We start from the raw sequence: 16934 nt of genomic DNA, 5'->3' as shown, positions 1-16934 counted from the left end.
CGTTGTTATCACTGTACTTTGTAAGTTGGGGGGCAGTTGAGTGCTACACTTACCAATCCAAACCTCTTTTCATGTCTTTCTCTGACTTGGCCGCCCTCGAAGCCAAGTCGCAGAACCAGGCGTACAAACCGAACGCTCATCCAAAAAGTGACCCCAGTACTCGCCTCCAGGATCCTATTGGAAGAACTGCTGCGGGAGGAAATCAAGTCAAGACCTTTGTGGTGAAATGCCATGAGGATAGCATGGAGGTCGTGATGAAGCCTCCTCTCTTTGGCCACAGATGGCCTTTTGAGCCCAAACACTTGAGGCTTGGGCCCGTCGGTAATCCACAAGATGGCTGCACAGCCACAGTATCTGGAAGTGGGGACTACACCATCAGAGCGCCATTGAGTGAGTGTGGAACCAAAGTGATGGTTAGTGAGCCTGTTGATAATCCCTCAATCATAATCATGTCATTCTAGAGCAAAATATACAATATGGTGGCACACTTTTAACTCTGCCCTATGCAATCAAAGCTGCAGGAGATGGAGCATCATTGTGCAATGCTGCCATCTAGTGTTTTCATGTTGACAATGCTCCGTGTCTCTGTTCCTAGGTGACGGAGAGCGCTGTGCTGTACAGCAACCTGCTCCTGTTCACTCCTCCTCCGCCACCTTTACCTGGAAGCATCGCTCAGGCGGTGGGAGTTGCCATTCCAGTGCAGTGTGAATATGGAAGGTGCAAATGTGTAGAAATAATAATAATCGTTTCATGTGCTGCTGAATGTTGTCAGAATATACAGAAGGAAACCTGATACACTGTGCTAGTTTGTACATGGCTTTTGCATGGCACAGGTAAGACTATGGTTCAGTACCTGTAATATGGCACATTCTCAGCACCACTGGGTTTCCCTTTGGAATACTCTTGGTTTTGGGTTGTCTTTGTAAAGGTAAAGGTAAAGTCCCAACGATTGTCACACACACCTGAGTGTGTGAAATTTGTTCTCCGCATTTGACCCATCCCCTGGGGGAGCGTTGAGCAGCAGCGTGCGCCACGCTCGGGAATCATTTGGTGATCTAACCCCCCAATTCCAACCCTTTGATGCTGAGTGCCAAGCAGGGAGGCAATGGGTCCCATTTTTATAGTCTTTGGTATGACTCGGCCGGGGATCTTACTCACAACCTCCCAGTCTCAGGGCGGACACTCAAACCACAAGGCCACTGAGCTGGTGGTGTATGGGGGAGCAGTATGCAGAAACGAGCATGTAACACTACTGTTACAACTGCTAGCAGACTTTTGGGGCACCTTACCACCACACTTCTGTCAGACGCAAACTAAGCTGTGAGCAAAACATACTGAAGACAACATTGCACTGGGCCAGTATACTGTAGGTATGGCATATGGTATACCAAACCTATGGAGCAAAATGATTTAATGTTGCAGTGATATCTTTTCTCTGTATATTTAACTTTTTTACTCATATTATTTCTTATGCTATGTTTACAGTAAATGCTATTTCTAACAGTTACATTCTCTTGCATTCCGTAGTTGCAGTAATGATACAGACTGTGTTGTCAGATTTAATAGATTTCAGATTTCTTAGGCTACTCAAGTGATTTAGGGTTGCAGGGTTGAAGTCCCTTTCTCACAGGCGCAGGCGGCACGGTGGCTCAGTGGTTAGTACTGTTGCCTCACAGCAAGAAGGTCCCTGGGTTCGAACCCCGGTCCGTCCCAGGTCCTTTCTGTGTGGAGTTTGCATGTTCTCCCCGTGTTCGTGTGGGTTTTCTCCGGGTGCTCCGGTTTCCTCCCACCATCAAAGACATGTATGTTAGGGTTAATACTCCTGTCATTGCCCCTGACCAAGGCACTGGCAAAATAACTGGAGTTGGTCCCCGGGCGCAGCACTGCGGCTGCCCACTGCTCCTAGTTCTAGGAAGGTTCCTAGTAGAGGATGGGTCAAATGCAGAGAATGAATTTCCCCATGGGGATAAATAAAGGATAACTTCACTTAACTCACCCTGCAGGACGTACCGAGTGAGCAGCGGGGCGCTGAGGCTGACCTGGAGCCCTCTGATCACGACCCAGTCCACTCATCACCACCTAGACTTCCACCTCAAGCTCATGACAAGTGGGTTGGTTTCAATCGCCTGTTCCTCATAAAAGCGACTCTTCCAGAATGTTTGATTGCATACAATTAAAACAAATTACTTTGAAGATCAACATCATTTCTGACCCACTATGAAATGTATGAGAAATTTCAGGAATGTTTTTTTCTTCTCAAAATGCATGTGTGTATATATAGTTTTGAATATGTCTTCAGAAATCCTCTTTATGCCGCTGTGTCTTATCTCTTCTCAGATGACTGGAGCAGTGAGAGACAATCATCTGTTTACTTCCTGGGCGACCTGGTCAATATTGAAGCTTCTGTAGATGTGGCCAACCATCTTCCCCTTCGTCTGGTTGTGGACAACTGTGTGGCTACTCCAACTGCTGATGTGAAGTCTTCCCCCAGATACCCCTTCATAGACCACCAGGGGTGAGTACAGTACCTTTTTCATTTCCCAATTGCCCAACGCTGACAGATTAAAGAAATAGTTCACCCAAAATGTTACCTTCTGTCATCATCTCCTCATAATGTGTCCATATAACACACAGGGAGGTTTCCAGCATAACTCCATAGCAGCCTTCTCCAAAACAACTGAAGTCAATGGGGACCAAAAACAAGTATTTACACCATCCTGCTTCAGCACTGTACCAGAGATTTCCATCCGCCATTTATTTTCCCTTTAGACATTTCGTAAAATGCTTTTAAAAAGAGTTTTACTGGTTCAAACCAAACGGTACAGATATAACATGCAGATGGCCGGTTCAGCTCACATGGATGGGCCTTGTCTCTGGGATGACCTCCTGGGTGAGGGTCTGAGGGGGGTAAGACCCCTCTCGGAGGGGGGGTAGGACCCCTCTCTGAGGGGCGGTAGCACGAGGCACTGCCCAGACGTCCTCCACTTCCCATCAGGATCCAGTTGAGTTGGCTCACACTGGGCCGAACGCAGCAGGTCAGCCATGGTGGACGGAGACGAGGCACTGAGGCAGTGATGCTCATATCCTGAAATGACACGAGGCCGATCAAACATGTTGGTTTTGACTCGTTGACGATACGCCACTTCTGGTTTGTGGATCTATCTTTGAGACGGCGAGCGACTTCAGACTCATTCAGCAGACAACATTCAAACCCTAATAACAGCTATATCCTGTCGACCTATCTACACAAATCCCTACCCGCTAATGGCATACGAGGCAGCACTGTTATTTATAGAGGAAATGAATTGCAGAGCTACGGTTTGTGTTTAGCATAGCAACAGCACAGAGCTAGCTTGTTACAGACATATATCATGCCTCTAATAGTTCAATCAATCGTGTGTGTGTGTGTGTGTGTGTGTGTGTGTGTGTGTGTGTGTGTGTGTGAGAGAGAGAAAGAGAGATACATTAGTGCTACAGAGAGAGAAGAGGAAGATGGCTGCCTAGACCCAGTGGTAGAGCATAACAACAGAGGGGTACACTACACAATCAACGTTTCTACAATTTACATTTATTCACCCCTGCCTGATACTGATTATCCTCCTTCCTCGGCTCAATCTCATCAGTGATTAGCAGATATATATATATATATATATATATATATATATATATATATATATATTTTTTTTATGATGAGCAGAGATTAGTTCTGGTCAAGTGGCGTCTCAGTCTGGAGCAGCTCTGAGTTCAGCCGTTCGTCTTTACTCCATGTAGACCAGGGGGAGATTGCGTTGTGACCCACACATGATAAATGAGCGAATAAGTGTACGTTGAGAGTGACCCTAGAGATCAAAGGAAAGGAATGCATCATGGGTGATTGTGATTGCTACATTAGATCATTGATTCATACTCTGCTTGAGGGATGCTTACAAGTAAAGCGTATGGTCTGTGATGCTTACCAGTCAGTGCTATACTGTATGTATGTTTCCAAGAAATACGGTCGGGAAAAGCCTGAAGCAATCGCATCAATACAGTTGTAGAAAAGGCCCTCGCATGCCAAATGATGAACTGCGAGCCGGATTCGAACCAGCGACCTAAGGATCTGATGTCATGGACCCCTGTCATCAGTGGTGTCACTCAACTGTGATGTCTTCTTCTTCTTCTTTTTGGTTTGATGTCACCCAAGCAGCTGTGAGGTCATCGATGTCACTGCAACTGTGAGGTCATCGATGATGTCATAAGTGATGTCACATATGACATCATAAGTGACATCACTTATGACATGCCAAGATATAAATAAGCGCTGTTTCATGCCCCAGACATCTCCGTGATTCTCTGATCGATCACTGAAACCCCTTGTGAAACTTAATGTCACATACTGGACCCCCTCCCCGATGGCAGAATTGCCCCAGAAGAGGACAACCCGTGGCATGTAAGTTCCTGCCAATGAAAACAATGTTGGCTCCCAAATATGACGACAAATTTCCGGAGGAGAATCGGTTTCATCCAAGCATGCTGACAAACTATTTCAAAAGTCTCGAGGTGAAAATGGGCCTGCTGGTGGATTTGACCAACACTGCTCACTTTTATGACCGCAACGACATTGAAAAAGAAGGGATAACATATATCAAGCTTCAGTGTAAAGGCCATGGAGAATGCCCTTCAACAGAGACCACGAGGATGTTCATCGAGCTGTGTGAACACTTCATGGAGAAGAATCCCACACAGTTGATCGGTGTTCACTGCACACACGGCTTCAATCGGACAGGCTTCCTCATATGTGCGTACCTGGTGGAGAAGATGGACTGGAGTATGGAGGCGGCTGTGGCTGCATTCGGCCAGTCCCGCGCCCCGGGGATCTACAAGGGAGAGTACCTCAAAGAGCTGTTCCGTCTCTACGGCAACGTGGAGGACACACCCACCACCCCTGCGCTGCCAGAGTGGAAGACAACGACGGCAACATGATCGGCCAGGAGTCGGCGGGGTCAGTGTTCCTGGAAGGCGTCGCGATGAGAGGCATCACACAGGTCACGCAGCCCAAACTAGGAGAGCTCCAAAGACGGTGTCAGGAGTTTGCAGAGTGGGACAAATCTGCTTTCCCTGGTGCTCAGCCCGTGTCCATGGACAGGAGAAACCTCGAGAAACTGGAGCAGAAGCCATACAAAGTCAGCTGGAAGGCTGACGGCACGCGGTACTTGATGTTGATCCACGGAAAGAATGAGGTGCACATGATCGGCAGAGACAACACAGTCTTTCACATAGCCAACCTCGAGTTCCCTTTCCGGAAAGACCCCTGCATCCACTTATCCAACACTCTGCTGGATGGGGAGGTGGTCATTGACAAAGTGAATGGCCAGCCCATTCCCCGCTACCTGATCTATGATATCATCAAATTCAATGGACTGCCTGTTGGCCAGTGTGATTTCAGTACCCGGTTGTTGTGCATAGAAAAGGAGATAATTTCTCCCCGGACGAAAAAGATGAAGACTGGACAGATTGACAAGACCCAGGAGCCTTTCAGTGTCCGAAACAAAGACTTCTTTGACCTTCACGCAGCACGCAAGCTACTGGAAGGCAGCTTCACGTCGCAGGTCAGCCACAAAGTCGACGGGCTTATCTTCCAGCCGTGCGGGCCATACAAGCCCGGGAGATGCGATGATATCCTCAAGTGGAAGCCCCCCAGCCACAACTCTGTAGACTTCCGCCTCAAGATCACCAAAGAGGGAGGTGAAGGGCTGCTCCCCCGGACTGTCGCCTGGCTGTACGTGGGCCGGTGTGACAGGCCCTTTGCACAGATGAAGGTCACTAAGGAGCTGAAACGGTACGACGACAAGATCATCGAGTGCACCTTCGTCAGCAACAGCTGGGTGTTCATGAGGCGGACGGTAGACAAGGGTTTCCCCAACTCCTACGAGACGGCCATGGCTGTGTGTGCCAGCATCCAGCATCCCGTCACTAAGGAAATGCTTTTGGAGTCTCTACCGCAGCACCCAGGGAGTGCAAAACGGAAACAGTCCCCGGACCCAGACACTGAGCTAATGCCCCCTCCTCCCCCTCTGAAGAAACCCTACGGGGCCATCTCGTAGGCCCGTAGGGGGAGATAATCTAGACTTGCAGTGTATATATTATCCACGCCCCACCGCCCCAGCCACATCATCCTCTCCACAGAACCCGACACATTGAAAGGCTTTTCTTACCTAGGCTATTCTTTTATTTTCTTGTGTCGACCATTTTATGTGAAGCGCTTTGAATTGCCTCTGTGTATGAAATGTGCTATACAAATAAACTTGACTTGACTTGACTTACGCCCATCGCGTTCGTCTCAGCAGCTTTTAAAGACTTCGAAACCCGTTTTTTGATCGGCCGCCTCTACACCGTTAGATTTACCTGGTAGAGCTCCTTGTCCTAATCAGCAGGGGAATTGTTATGGCTACAAATGCACCTGGTGATGCGTACCTTGTTTATTTTTTGTTTGGCTGCAGCATTTCTGTTTAAAAAACAACAACTTGTGAAGTTTGACAAGTCGAGCTACAAAAAATAGGGTAGACTATAAGACTATAGTCACCAAGCTGCCTTTCTGAATGAAAATATCTTAAAAACTCATTGTTTCTGTCTATGGGATTTTTGAATGGGTTTTTGCCACGATGCTTCAAATAAGGTCTCTGGGCAACACAAGCTTAATCAAACGTGAACCAGAGTTCAGTCGGATAATCTTCACACATCAGGACCACTTTCATGAGTTTTGTAGCGTAAATGCGAGCCATAGAAGTAAAAAGCTCGAGCTAAGCTAATTCAGAACTACACACTGTCGCATAGGCTCCACGTCACGTCAGCACTCAACCTGGACTGTTGTTGATGTGTGCGCTGCTGTGCACTGATTACCCGGGCTTAACGGGCTGAACCAGGTGAGGGAAAGAGAATTTCTATGTTCGTCCTTTGAAGTGATGACGTTATTGATGTATATATCCCCATCGACTCAACAGTGTACCGGTAGTCTCATTTAGCCGTTTGCTAGCTAGCCGCCCTTTTAACGGCACGTAAAAGCTTCAAAACTCATAAAAGTGGTCCTCATGTGTGAAGATGATATTACTAAACACTGGTTCGCGTTTGATTAAGCGTGTGTTGCCCAGAGACCTTATTAGAAGCATCGCGGCATAAACCCATTCAAAAATCCCATAGGCGAAAACCGTGAAGAACCAGGAGTCTTGGCATCGATGATTTCCGGACTCGTTCCTGGGGCTCTCTATAGAGTGTTTTTTTATTGTTATGCTTTGAGGAAATCTCTGGCATATATGCATACTTACTCATGCATGAACAGCAGCAAAACAGTTTCCTGTCTCTATCACACACACACACACACACCAGTCTCATGGCAGACGCCCCTGTACTGGTGTAGTCTCAGATTTATAGGAGCTTTTAAGAACTCGTCATTGTGATTTGTGGCGATGCTGCTGTTACAGGTCGCTCTGCTGTTACAGGTCGCTCTGCTGTTACAGGTCGCTCTATCGATATACAAGGAAATGGCTTTATGTTTTCTCACGTGGAGGCGTGTTCAAATGCAAACTGGTTCATCTGCTCTGCATGAGTGTCGTCTCTTGCATCTTTCAACGGTTTGGCACTGATCACATCACTGATGACATCATCCCCATTTCAACAGCCCAAGTTTGGCACTGATGACATCATCACTGATGACACCATCACCGTTATCCATTCCTGACTGACCATTCCGATCCTGACTGAATGAATGACTCACCCCAAAAAAGCCTTCTCTTGACCACGCAGGCTGCGGCACGTGGTAAAAAATGATTGTCTCAATCAAAGCATTCTATGTCTATGTCCATTACAGACATGCATGGCCCATGGGCTACAGGTAGGCAGGGGCAGACTGGGATCATAATTCAGGCCGGGCATTAGATACCAAGCAGGCCAGGCCGATACGGGCCGACGCGCGTGCCGGCGTCCGAAGGGCGCCGGTGAAAGATTTGGGGCGTTTGAAGCTCAATTTGGGCCGTTTGAAGCCCAATTTGGGCCGTTTGAAGCCAGATTTGGGTCGTTTAAAGCCAGATTTGGGCTGTTTGAAGCCCGATTTGGGCCGTTTGAAGCCCAATTTGGGCCGAGTCCAATTTTACAATGAGATGCACCCACTTTAAACCTGAATAAAGTAATAAAACCACTAGTAAACCAGTAGGCAGCGCCTGGCCTACTGTTCAGTGAGTGGCCTGGCCTGGCCTGCAAAAAATTTTTTTTGCAGTCCGCCACTGCAGGTAGGTAATACATTAGAGTCCTGCACGGGCCTCAAAAGGCCCTAGCCCTGCCCGGGCCCTACATGTTAGAAACAGGAGACATCGCATAACATTTCACTCGGACCAAAACGTAAAAAAACGCGGGTTTGAAGAAAATATTTTTTCAATGTTTGTTTTTTTAAGTCGAACTGAACCCGTTCGTCACGTGCATATGAGTCCGTTTCAGACTGAAAACATAGTTTGTCTAAGATGACAGGTTGAGAGGCGGGTCATAGTATCATGTCGATGATTTTATTTGACAATTCTGGGGACTGGATTGGGCTTTGGCCAATCCTGGCGTGTTCCGCCTCCAAATCGAGTGGGATTCAGTGTGTTGTGGCGCTCCCCTCGGGAAGAGCCTGGTGACGCGAGGTTAGTGGCTGAGTGGAGCTCAGCGAGCCGCAGGCAGCCAGCTGCCTTCGTGTTGCCGAGTGGAGAGTGCAGCACGTCGGCCTGGAATCTCCGAAGTGCGACCCCTGACAGCCAAGCTCTCGGATGCGCGCGCCATTATCGCTGCTGTAAATACGATATCCCTGGAATGCGCGTTTTAACGAGCCAGTTACATTTCTTTGCATTCTTCGAGATTATAGTTTTTGTTTTTTGTTCATGTTTCTAACAATTGGCCAAGTTAGTAGTTAGTTTATGGGATAGGAATTCTGCCAGATGACAGGCACATAGGTGCCATTTTCTACTTCATTTGGAAGAGAAAATGATCCTGAAATGAAGATTTGATTGACAGCTGCATGTCGTGATATGATTGGTTGAAATGGAGTAGAAATTTGATAGTACTAGGTGACGTCAGCAAACTGTACATTACTGTTATCAATGAAATCTTGAAAAATGAACTTTTGATGTGAAAAAGTGTGAAAAACGAAAGAAATTAGATTGTTGTGATTTTTTTTGCATACATTATTAAATAGGTGCACTGCATACCCAGGTATTTGAACTAAAACAAAATAAAAGTCATTTTTGGGTTCAGCTCGACTTTAAGTTTTGGTCCGAGTCAAATGTTCTATGGTCTCTCCCGATTATAGCTTTAGCTGAACCATTTGGTTTGAACCAGTAAAAACTCTTTGTATAAACATCTTATGTAATGTCTATGGGAAAATAAATGGCGGATGAAAATCTCTGGTACAGTGCTGAAGCAGGAAGTGACGTTCACTTTGCCTCTCTATTAATTCTGCAGACAGAACTACTTCCTGTGATCCGTTTTTGGAAGCCTAGTGGTTAAACTGACCTACAACCAGAGGACCACGGTTCAAGACCTAATGTTGGCAAGAATGTACTCTAATGAAATGTTCCCTACCAGCCCCTGAAAACATGATCTGCACTGGGATCTGATCTGATCCAGTATCCAGTCACTGGCCCAATAGAAGTACAGGACAGAAATTAAATCTGATACTTCTGTACCTAACAGGTGTTTTACAGACTCTCAGCTGACCGATTCCCGCTCCCGGTTCCTGCCCCGAGTCCACGACCAACTCCTCCAGATTCAACTCGAGCCTTTCCTCTTCCACCAGGATCACAGGCACACTGTCAGCACCCATTCCAAAATGTGATCCTTGTCTTTTAAAATCAGTGCAGCAGAGATCTATTATGTTGGTTAGTGAGCAGGATACAGACCTGGCCTTGCATTAAGCAAGCAGGATCTGCGCTGCGATGTGAATCAAGTCTGAGCTCAGCATGCGTTGTATTCTCTACTGTAGATCTATATAACATGTTACCTGGAAGCAGTGCCCATTTCAAAGAGGGACCCGGTGAAAAGGGCCTGCTCTCTTATCAATGGGAGGTCAGTTTCAATACAAAATGTTTATATTTTATTCTTATTTTATTCATGTCATCTTTGTATATTTCGAAATTGTGGCACTACCATGTCCTTGCAATGTTGTGTTTTTGCATGACACATACTGTTGTAAAATGACGTACCGTAATGGCTTTCAAGTCTGGCTCATCACTCTTGTTCTCTGCCATCCCATATCTCGCCTCTCTGTTTCTGTACTCCCAATAAAGAAGAAACCGCACGATGACCAAGAAAATCATCCCGTTTTCTCCTCCCTATCAGGTGGAGGTCAGTGGATGGTGATGACTCTGTCTGTGAGACTTGTGGTCACACCAGCAAAGCCAAGCCTGCGAGTGACCCGTCCAGCCACAAGAGGTCACCGAGGAGCAAAGGCAAGTATACCAGAAATGGTGTGTGTGTGAGATGTAGTTTTTATGGTTCATGCGCTTCAGCCACGGTTCGAGTTATAGTCAGATAGCTATGGGGTCCCCCTAAATCGAAAAAAAATTGGGACGTTTTTTTCCTCAAATTGTGGCCATTTGAAGCCAGATTTAGAGGAATATCTAATTTTAAATTAACATTCAGTTTAGACTGTTGTGTGATGTTATTATTCAGTCTTACTCTTAACCATCAATTTGTTCCTTTTCTCAATCACCTCCGCACCGATAGCTAGGCCTATATAATGCTGTGATATTCACTTATTTGCATCTGATAAAATACAATTTAATTTTACAAATGAGACAAAATTGATGAACTTAATGGACATTTATTTAACTCTGTCTCTGCACTTATAAATCAAAAACTACAAAAATAAATACATAATGCTTATACATACATATACATAATGCAAATACAATTTGCTTTCCGAGCAGTTCTCTGCACTCCGCAAGAAACGCTATCTAAAACAACAAGAAGAAAACAGATGAATGGGGCAGCCATCCCCTACGCTACCGTTGACGCTACCGTTGCATAGCAACAACAGACCGGAAGTAACCAGAGTAGGCTAACCTTACGAACAAACTAATTATGTGCACAGGTAATCAAGAACTTGTGAATGAAAAACAAATAAAAATCTCAGACTCCTCTCCTCTCAGCTGTGTCCACGACATCATCAGGACAGACCATAACGTTAGCTTACCTACTAGCTAGTAGCAACCTAGCTGTTGCGCTAACAGGTCGTTGTCCGTTGTCTGAAGCCGTTCTTTGTTTCTTTCTGAAACTGAAGCTATCCAGGCAGTTTCAGCCTTTTGTTCGGTGGCATGGTAAGTTAACGCTATACTAAAGATTAATAATATCTTGTTGGCTCAGGCAGCTGTTTACATCACGTGATGGTTGCATCTTGTGGCTTCTTCTCCCTGCAACTCGGTTGTAGTAGTAGAACACGCGCTCATGGGCGGCGCATGGTGGCTTGGAGGTGAAATGCATCCTATTTCACACAACAATTCAAACGGTTGTTTTGGGAAAACTGAAAACATGTTTCTTATTTAGCCTATTTATCTAGTTAACATAAATAATACTAATTCTTACATCAACAAATGTGTTATTTGGAAAAAATTAAAAATTAAATAAAAAAGTTATATTTGTGGGGGTCCCACAGGTGTTCTGGACTATGGGGTCCCAGACTCTATCTATGGGGTCCAAGACCCCATAGGTCCCCCCATAACTCGAACCCTGGCTTCAGCTGATCAAGTTACAATGAACTGACTATGATCAACTGATGGAGTCAATTCAGATTTTCTCTCATTTCAGAGATGCCTAAGGAAACGACCTTGGGCCCATTTGTATTTCTCCCCTGGAAAACATCAAGTAGCTCTATTGAAGTAATCAAGACTAATAAAGATGGTGTTTGAGTGTTTATGGTTATGCATTTGGAAATGTAATATTTGCCTGTGAAATATAATTTGCTCTGGTTGTTATTTGCAGAGCCCAGCAAACTCTTATAAATCTCTATTTAAAGAATCCACTATTTGTGTAACCTCTCTACTGGAATATTTAAAAGCACCAATCCATAGCCAGTAATCAATAGATAGTTCTCAGATGTTATGATAGCATAGAGGTCAAATTTTCAGATATCTGTTTGGGAGCTCCATAAGAAATCATTTGAGCAGTTTGTTAGACTGTTGGTGGGGGGGTATTCTAGCTTGTAATTTGTTTGGAAACATTGGCAATCCATTAACCACTATAAATATATTTTTTTTTTTCTGCCAGTACTGCCTGAAAAATATGCTCATCTGTTTGGACACAAACCTGTTGCCTGTTATGTTGAATTATGCCACATGTGTCAATTAACTTCAAGAAATCCAATTGCCAGCCTGCAGGCAATTCTGACTGCATTCCATAAGGTACTGGTTATATTTCCAAGAGACGTAGCCTGATTCTCTGATTTTATAGTCTGCTGGTCACACAGTGAGGCTCATGAGTCATCAGCTTGCCCTCTGTTTCCACGTTGCTGTGGAAGTGGAGGCCAAAATCCCTCCGAGATGTTCAGTTGGAGAGGAAGAAAAATGCTTGTGTGGAATTTCAGACATTAACCAGACAGCCTGGGAAGCTCTGAGCGGTTTTGATGTGGAAAAATTGAAGTTCCACTGGCATTTCATAATCAATAAGCTATAATTACATGCACATTATTTGTTTTGATTTGTTTGTCTTTCACATGAATTGTAGAAATGTTACTTAACCCTTGCCTTAATTGCCTATTAAGGTCCATGTGATGGACTTTGATATTCTTAATTAATTAATTAATATAAAAATAAAAATAATGATTTTTTTTATTGTTTATAATTCATTGGTAACTTCATACCTCATACCAACGTTTCACTTACTCAGAGTTTAACCCCTCAAATGCCAGTGTACAGTACAGTACAATAAAAAGTACAGTAAAAAACACAAAAAGTGAATACTTTTCCTTCCCATAAACGCAAAGTGGATTTTTCTTGGTGGGATTATCATAGCCTGGGATATGTCAAATATTGGCACCAACATTGATTTTTGATCCATCTTTAGTTTTTTTAGAATTGTACATTTGCTCATAAAACCCTTAATTGCTTAAAAAATAAAATAAAATCCTTAATATTAAGGGTAAATTTAAGACCAGTAGTCTAACTCTTGAGTTAGAATGGGAGACCAAATTTACAACTGGAAAAACCTGAAAATGAAAACTCTGTTAGACCTATCAAATCAACCCTGAAAATGAAAACTGTGTTAGACCTACAGTAACATCATACATCTGCATAACTGGGATGATTTGCCACTGCAGGAATGGTGTGAGAACTGCAACATTTAAGACTTCTCAAAATTAAGTAGCAGACTTGGAATTACAGTATATATTTAACTGATTCCAAGACGATTAAAGGCCTGTTTAGAATTTAATTAACATTTTCTGGGCATTTGGACAGCGGACTACAATATATTTGCAGTGAAGAATTTTGTCGGGTGTGACAGATCTTGAAATAGATCCTGATCATTTTCTTCCAAACGGTTTAATTTGACTAACCAGTGACACTTAACACTCACTCTCGGTACTGCTAAGGCTGGTCAGTTTGTGGTGATGGCTGCCAGAGTCACCAGGATAAGATGAGGTAAGAGAGGAGGGCACTAACATGAAGCCTATACTTCTGTGCAACTCAATTCCAATCTAATGATGTAGTTGTTGTGTAGCTAAATAGCTGAGTCAAGCTGACAATTTATATTTTTCATTTCCCATTATGTTGGCTAACTTCCACTCTGAAAAACGGGTTCTTTGACTGTCTGGCTTGTGGTTTTAACTCCACCAATATCATTCTGTCTCCAGCATTTCGACTCAAATGCTTCTATACTGTATATAGTCAAAACTCCAATCTGCTTGTCTTTTCAGATGGATGAAGATACTACACAAAGATGTCATGTCATATGAAGTGATGGAAGGCCCTATTGGCAGTGTTAAAGGCATAGTATCTACGAATAGAGTAGAGTATACCCTTTGGTTGGAGGAAAAAATATATTTTTAGACCTGTTTATTGGCAACTCAAACATTAGAAGAATGAATGTTTTACAAGTGGAATGTTTTTACATCATCCAAAACAACTAAAATCTTAACTGTGAATTTACATAATGCCTGAAATGTGTCTTGACTGTGGATAATGGCATTTGTTTGGCCAAGTGATAAGCAATCATATCAACATTTTTATCAAGATTGCCATGTCCTGCTGTTTTTTCCTTGGGAATTCTATCAATTTCATCAAATGAAAAAGAAACAAAACTATATACGGTTTCAAATGAAATGAGTGTTTGGCACAAGTATAGTGTATTCCCAGAATGCTAAAGCAGGGAGGCGTGGGCTACTTTGGACAAGCGAGAAACACTTGAACTTGTTACAGACTGGAAGTGCGGGTCGTACTGCGCTGAAGAGGGTTGTTACCCAGTCGTAAAGTTCCTCCAGACGCCTGAATATGTTGAGCTCTGCATCCTGAACAAGACGGAGCTCGCTCTGGTCGTCCTGACCCTACAGGAGTGTTGGGCAACCTCTTCCCACTGCGGCCTACTTCTTCATCGAGTACACATCCAAACATTGTTATTTAAACAGTCCTTGTTCATTAAACCAAGTGAAGGTTATTATCCACTTTGCTGACCCAGTGTTGGTTTGGTCAGGAGAACTCGCATACTCCGTTTTTAAAGCAATTTAGTTTTGATAAGATAACATATGCCTACAACTTTTGGTGTTGGCAGTCTAGTACATCTGTTTTTACGGACTCCTTACATGCACAGAATGAGTAATTGTTTTAATCCCCCCACAGGACATAAACGCAGATCTGAGCCGGTGGCAGCTGGGCTGGTGGAGAAGTAAAGACATCACCACACAGCAATAGATCCCTCAGCAGCAGCTTGCACGGAGGGAGCAGCAGACTGGGTGAAAATCTGTTGACATAGTCTTCTCTGTTGGGGATGTGTAGTGGATTTTGGTGGATCAGTCAATCAGCCTGAACGTATGTAGCTCATCTGGTCTGTCGTGGATGAAGTTCACACCTCACGATTTTGGCTGTTTGAACTGCATATTGACGTGCATTGGGGTAATTAAAGTATGCACATTGGATAGTGTTCTTTCTACTACAAAATGCTACCCGTCCTTTATGGGGGGGGGGGGGGTAGAAGATTCGGACTGTAAAACTTGTATTAACAACCCTAGGTAGTTCCATTATACTATTTACAGAGTAACATGTTTTCATGTTTGTGCTATCTCTCAATTTATAAAGGTGTGTTGAAACAAAACTATTGATGTAGGAACGTTGAGTGCAGATACATGTCATCTCCAAACATTCGGTTTGCTGTTGGCTCTCGTCACTTAATAGAGGACTAGATCTTGAGCTGTGTTCTATTTGTTCCCTCAGGTGCTGCTCGAAGGAGACCGTTTCATAGCGGTAGTCGGAGGAACCTTGACCTGCTGCCAACCCCTTCCCCTACAAGTGCTCATGTCTTCTACATGTTCACCTTGGTGGACAGAGCATCGTTATGGCGCGAGAAAGGTGAAACGCTTGAGTCACTCATGATCTTTCCACCTTTGGCCCATTGACCCGTGAATGCACCGTGCAGGTTCACCTGCGGTCTATCTCCACTGTAGCACAGCGGCCTGCAGGTTCACCTGCGGTCTATCTCCACTGTAGCACAGCGGCCTGCAGGTTCACCTGCGGTCTATCTCCACTGTAGCACAGCGGCCTGCAGGTTCACCTGCGGTCTATCTCCACTGTAGCACAGCGGCCTGCAGGTTCACCTGCGGTCTATCTCCACTGTAGCACAGCGGCCTGCAGGTTCACCTGCGGTCTATCTCCACTGTAGCACAGCGGCCTGCAGGTTCACCTGCGGTCTATCTCCACTGTAGCACAGCGGCCTGCAGGTTCACCTGCGGTCTATCTCCACTGTAGCACAGCGGCCTGCAGGTTCACCTGCAGTCTATCTCCACTGTAGCACAGGTTCACCTGCGGTCTATCTCCACTGTAGCACAGCACAGGTTCACCTGCGGTCTATCTCCACTGTAGCACAGCACAGGTTCACCTGCGGTCTATCTCCACTGTAGCACAGCGGCCTGCAGGTTCACCTGCGGTCTATCTCCACTGTAGCACAGCGGCTGGTCTATCTCCACTGTAGCACAGCGGCCTGCTTCCCATCTGCGTCTGTCAACAGCCATGCCAGAGACTCCGGGAGCGAAACTTTGAAAAACACCGCATTTATATTTGTGGCATCCGAAATATTTTCCACTCTGCTCTTTTTGCCAAACGAGTTGTGTAGCCAACGTGCAGAGTCGAGGTCCAATTTCCTTTTGCAGATATCTGTTATGTTACGTAATGCGGCCTATGATGCAATTCAGACGTGGTTTAAAAAAAAGTTATAATCAGTTATAATCATAGGTCCTCTCCAAAACAAACTTTCCTATGTCTTTCAGGATCCGTTCCATCACCGACCTCTTCAAGAAATTTGGCCTGCAGAGGGTGGAGAGGTGATCCTCCAGCTATACCGTGGTGGGTCAAAGTCTGAAACGGATGCCTGTCGCAAAGGCCCAGGTTTGTCCCGGGACAGTATGTCAACAGTCTCTCTGTCACTTCGTTACATCTCGTCTCTGTACCTCTTCTGTATACATTGGAGAAGGTCAGAGGGGAGGCAACACGATCTCCTTGAAGATGCGCATAGGAGATGAGGGGAGACGATCCCAGGAATTGAGGGGACATGCGAGATGCATCTCCACATGAATAGTAGATCTACTTGCAGCCTCTGATCCTTCATATTCCCCCCAAGTGCTGTAACACTGACCGCACTTCCAGTGTTCACTGATGTATTTGTCATTATTTTCTTCACTGCAGTGTTAATTTTCGGAAGATGCATTGAAGGACTGTAGGAAAACTCAAAAG

General features: G+C 44.9%; 1 protein-coding gene and 1 pseudogene across 2 annotated transcripts; both read left to right on the top strand.

Moving 5' to 3' along the window:
• Window positions 1–71: 71 nt before the first annotated feature.
• Window positions 72–16529, top strand: LOC310779696 (zona pellucida sperm-binding protein 3-like; the record flags this gene model as incomplete). Its single annotated transcript, XM_083640196.1, has 8 exons — window positions 72–413; window positions 596–717; window positions 2004–2107; window positions 2338–2515; window positions 9697–9814; window positions 9986–10068; window positions 10342–10455; window positions 16472–16529. 8 exons carry the CDS (start codon window positions 72–74, stop codon window positions 16527–16529), a joined length of 1119 nt encoding a protein of 372 aa, XP_083496322.1.
• Window positions 4366–6083, top strand: LOC310780256 (mRNA-capping enzyme pseudogene; annotated as a pseudogene). Its single transcript has one exon. The product of its transcript is annotated as an mRNA-capping enzyme pseudogene (transcript).
• Window positions 16530–16934: the final 405 nt, after the last annotated feature.

Source organism: Poromitra crassiceps, assembly GCF_964638095.1.
Source record: "Poromitra crassiceps genome assembly, chromosome: 7".
Classification (NCBI taxonomy): domain Eukaryota; kingdom Metazoa; phylum Chordata; class Actinopteri; order Beryciformes; family Melamphaidae; genus Poromitra; species Poromitra crassiceps.
The sequence above is the reverse complement of the archived record's forward strand: the minus strand, read 5'-3'. Positions and strand labels throughout refer to the sequence as shown.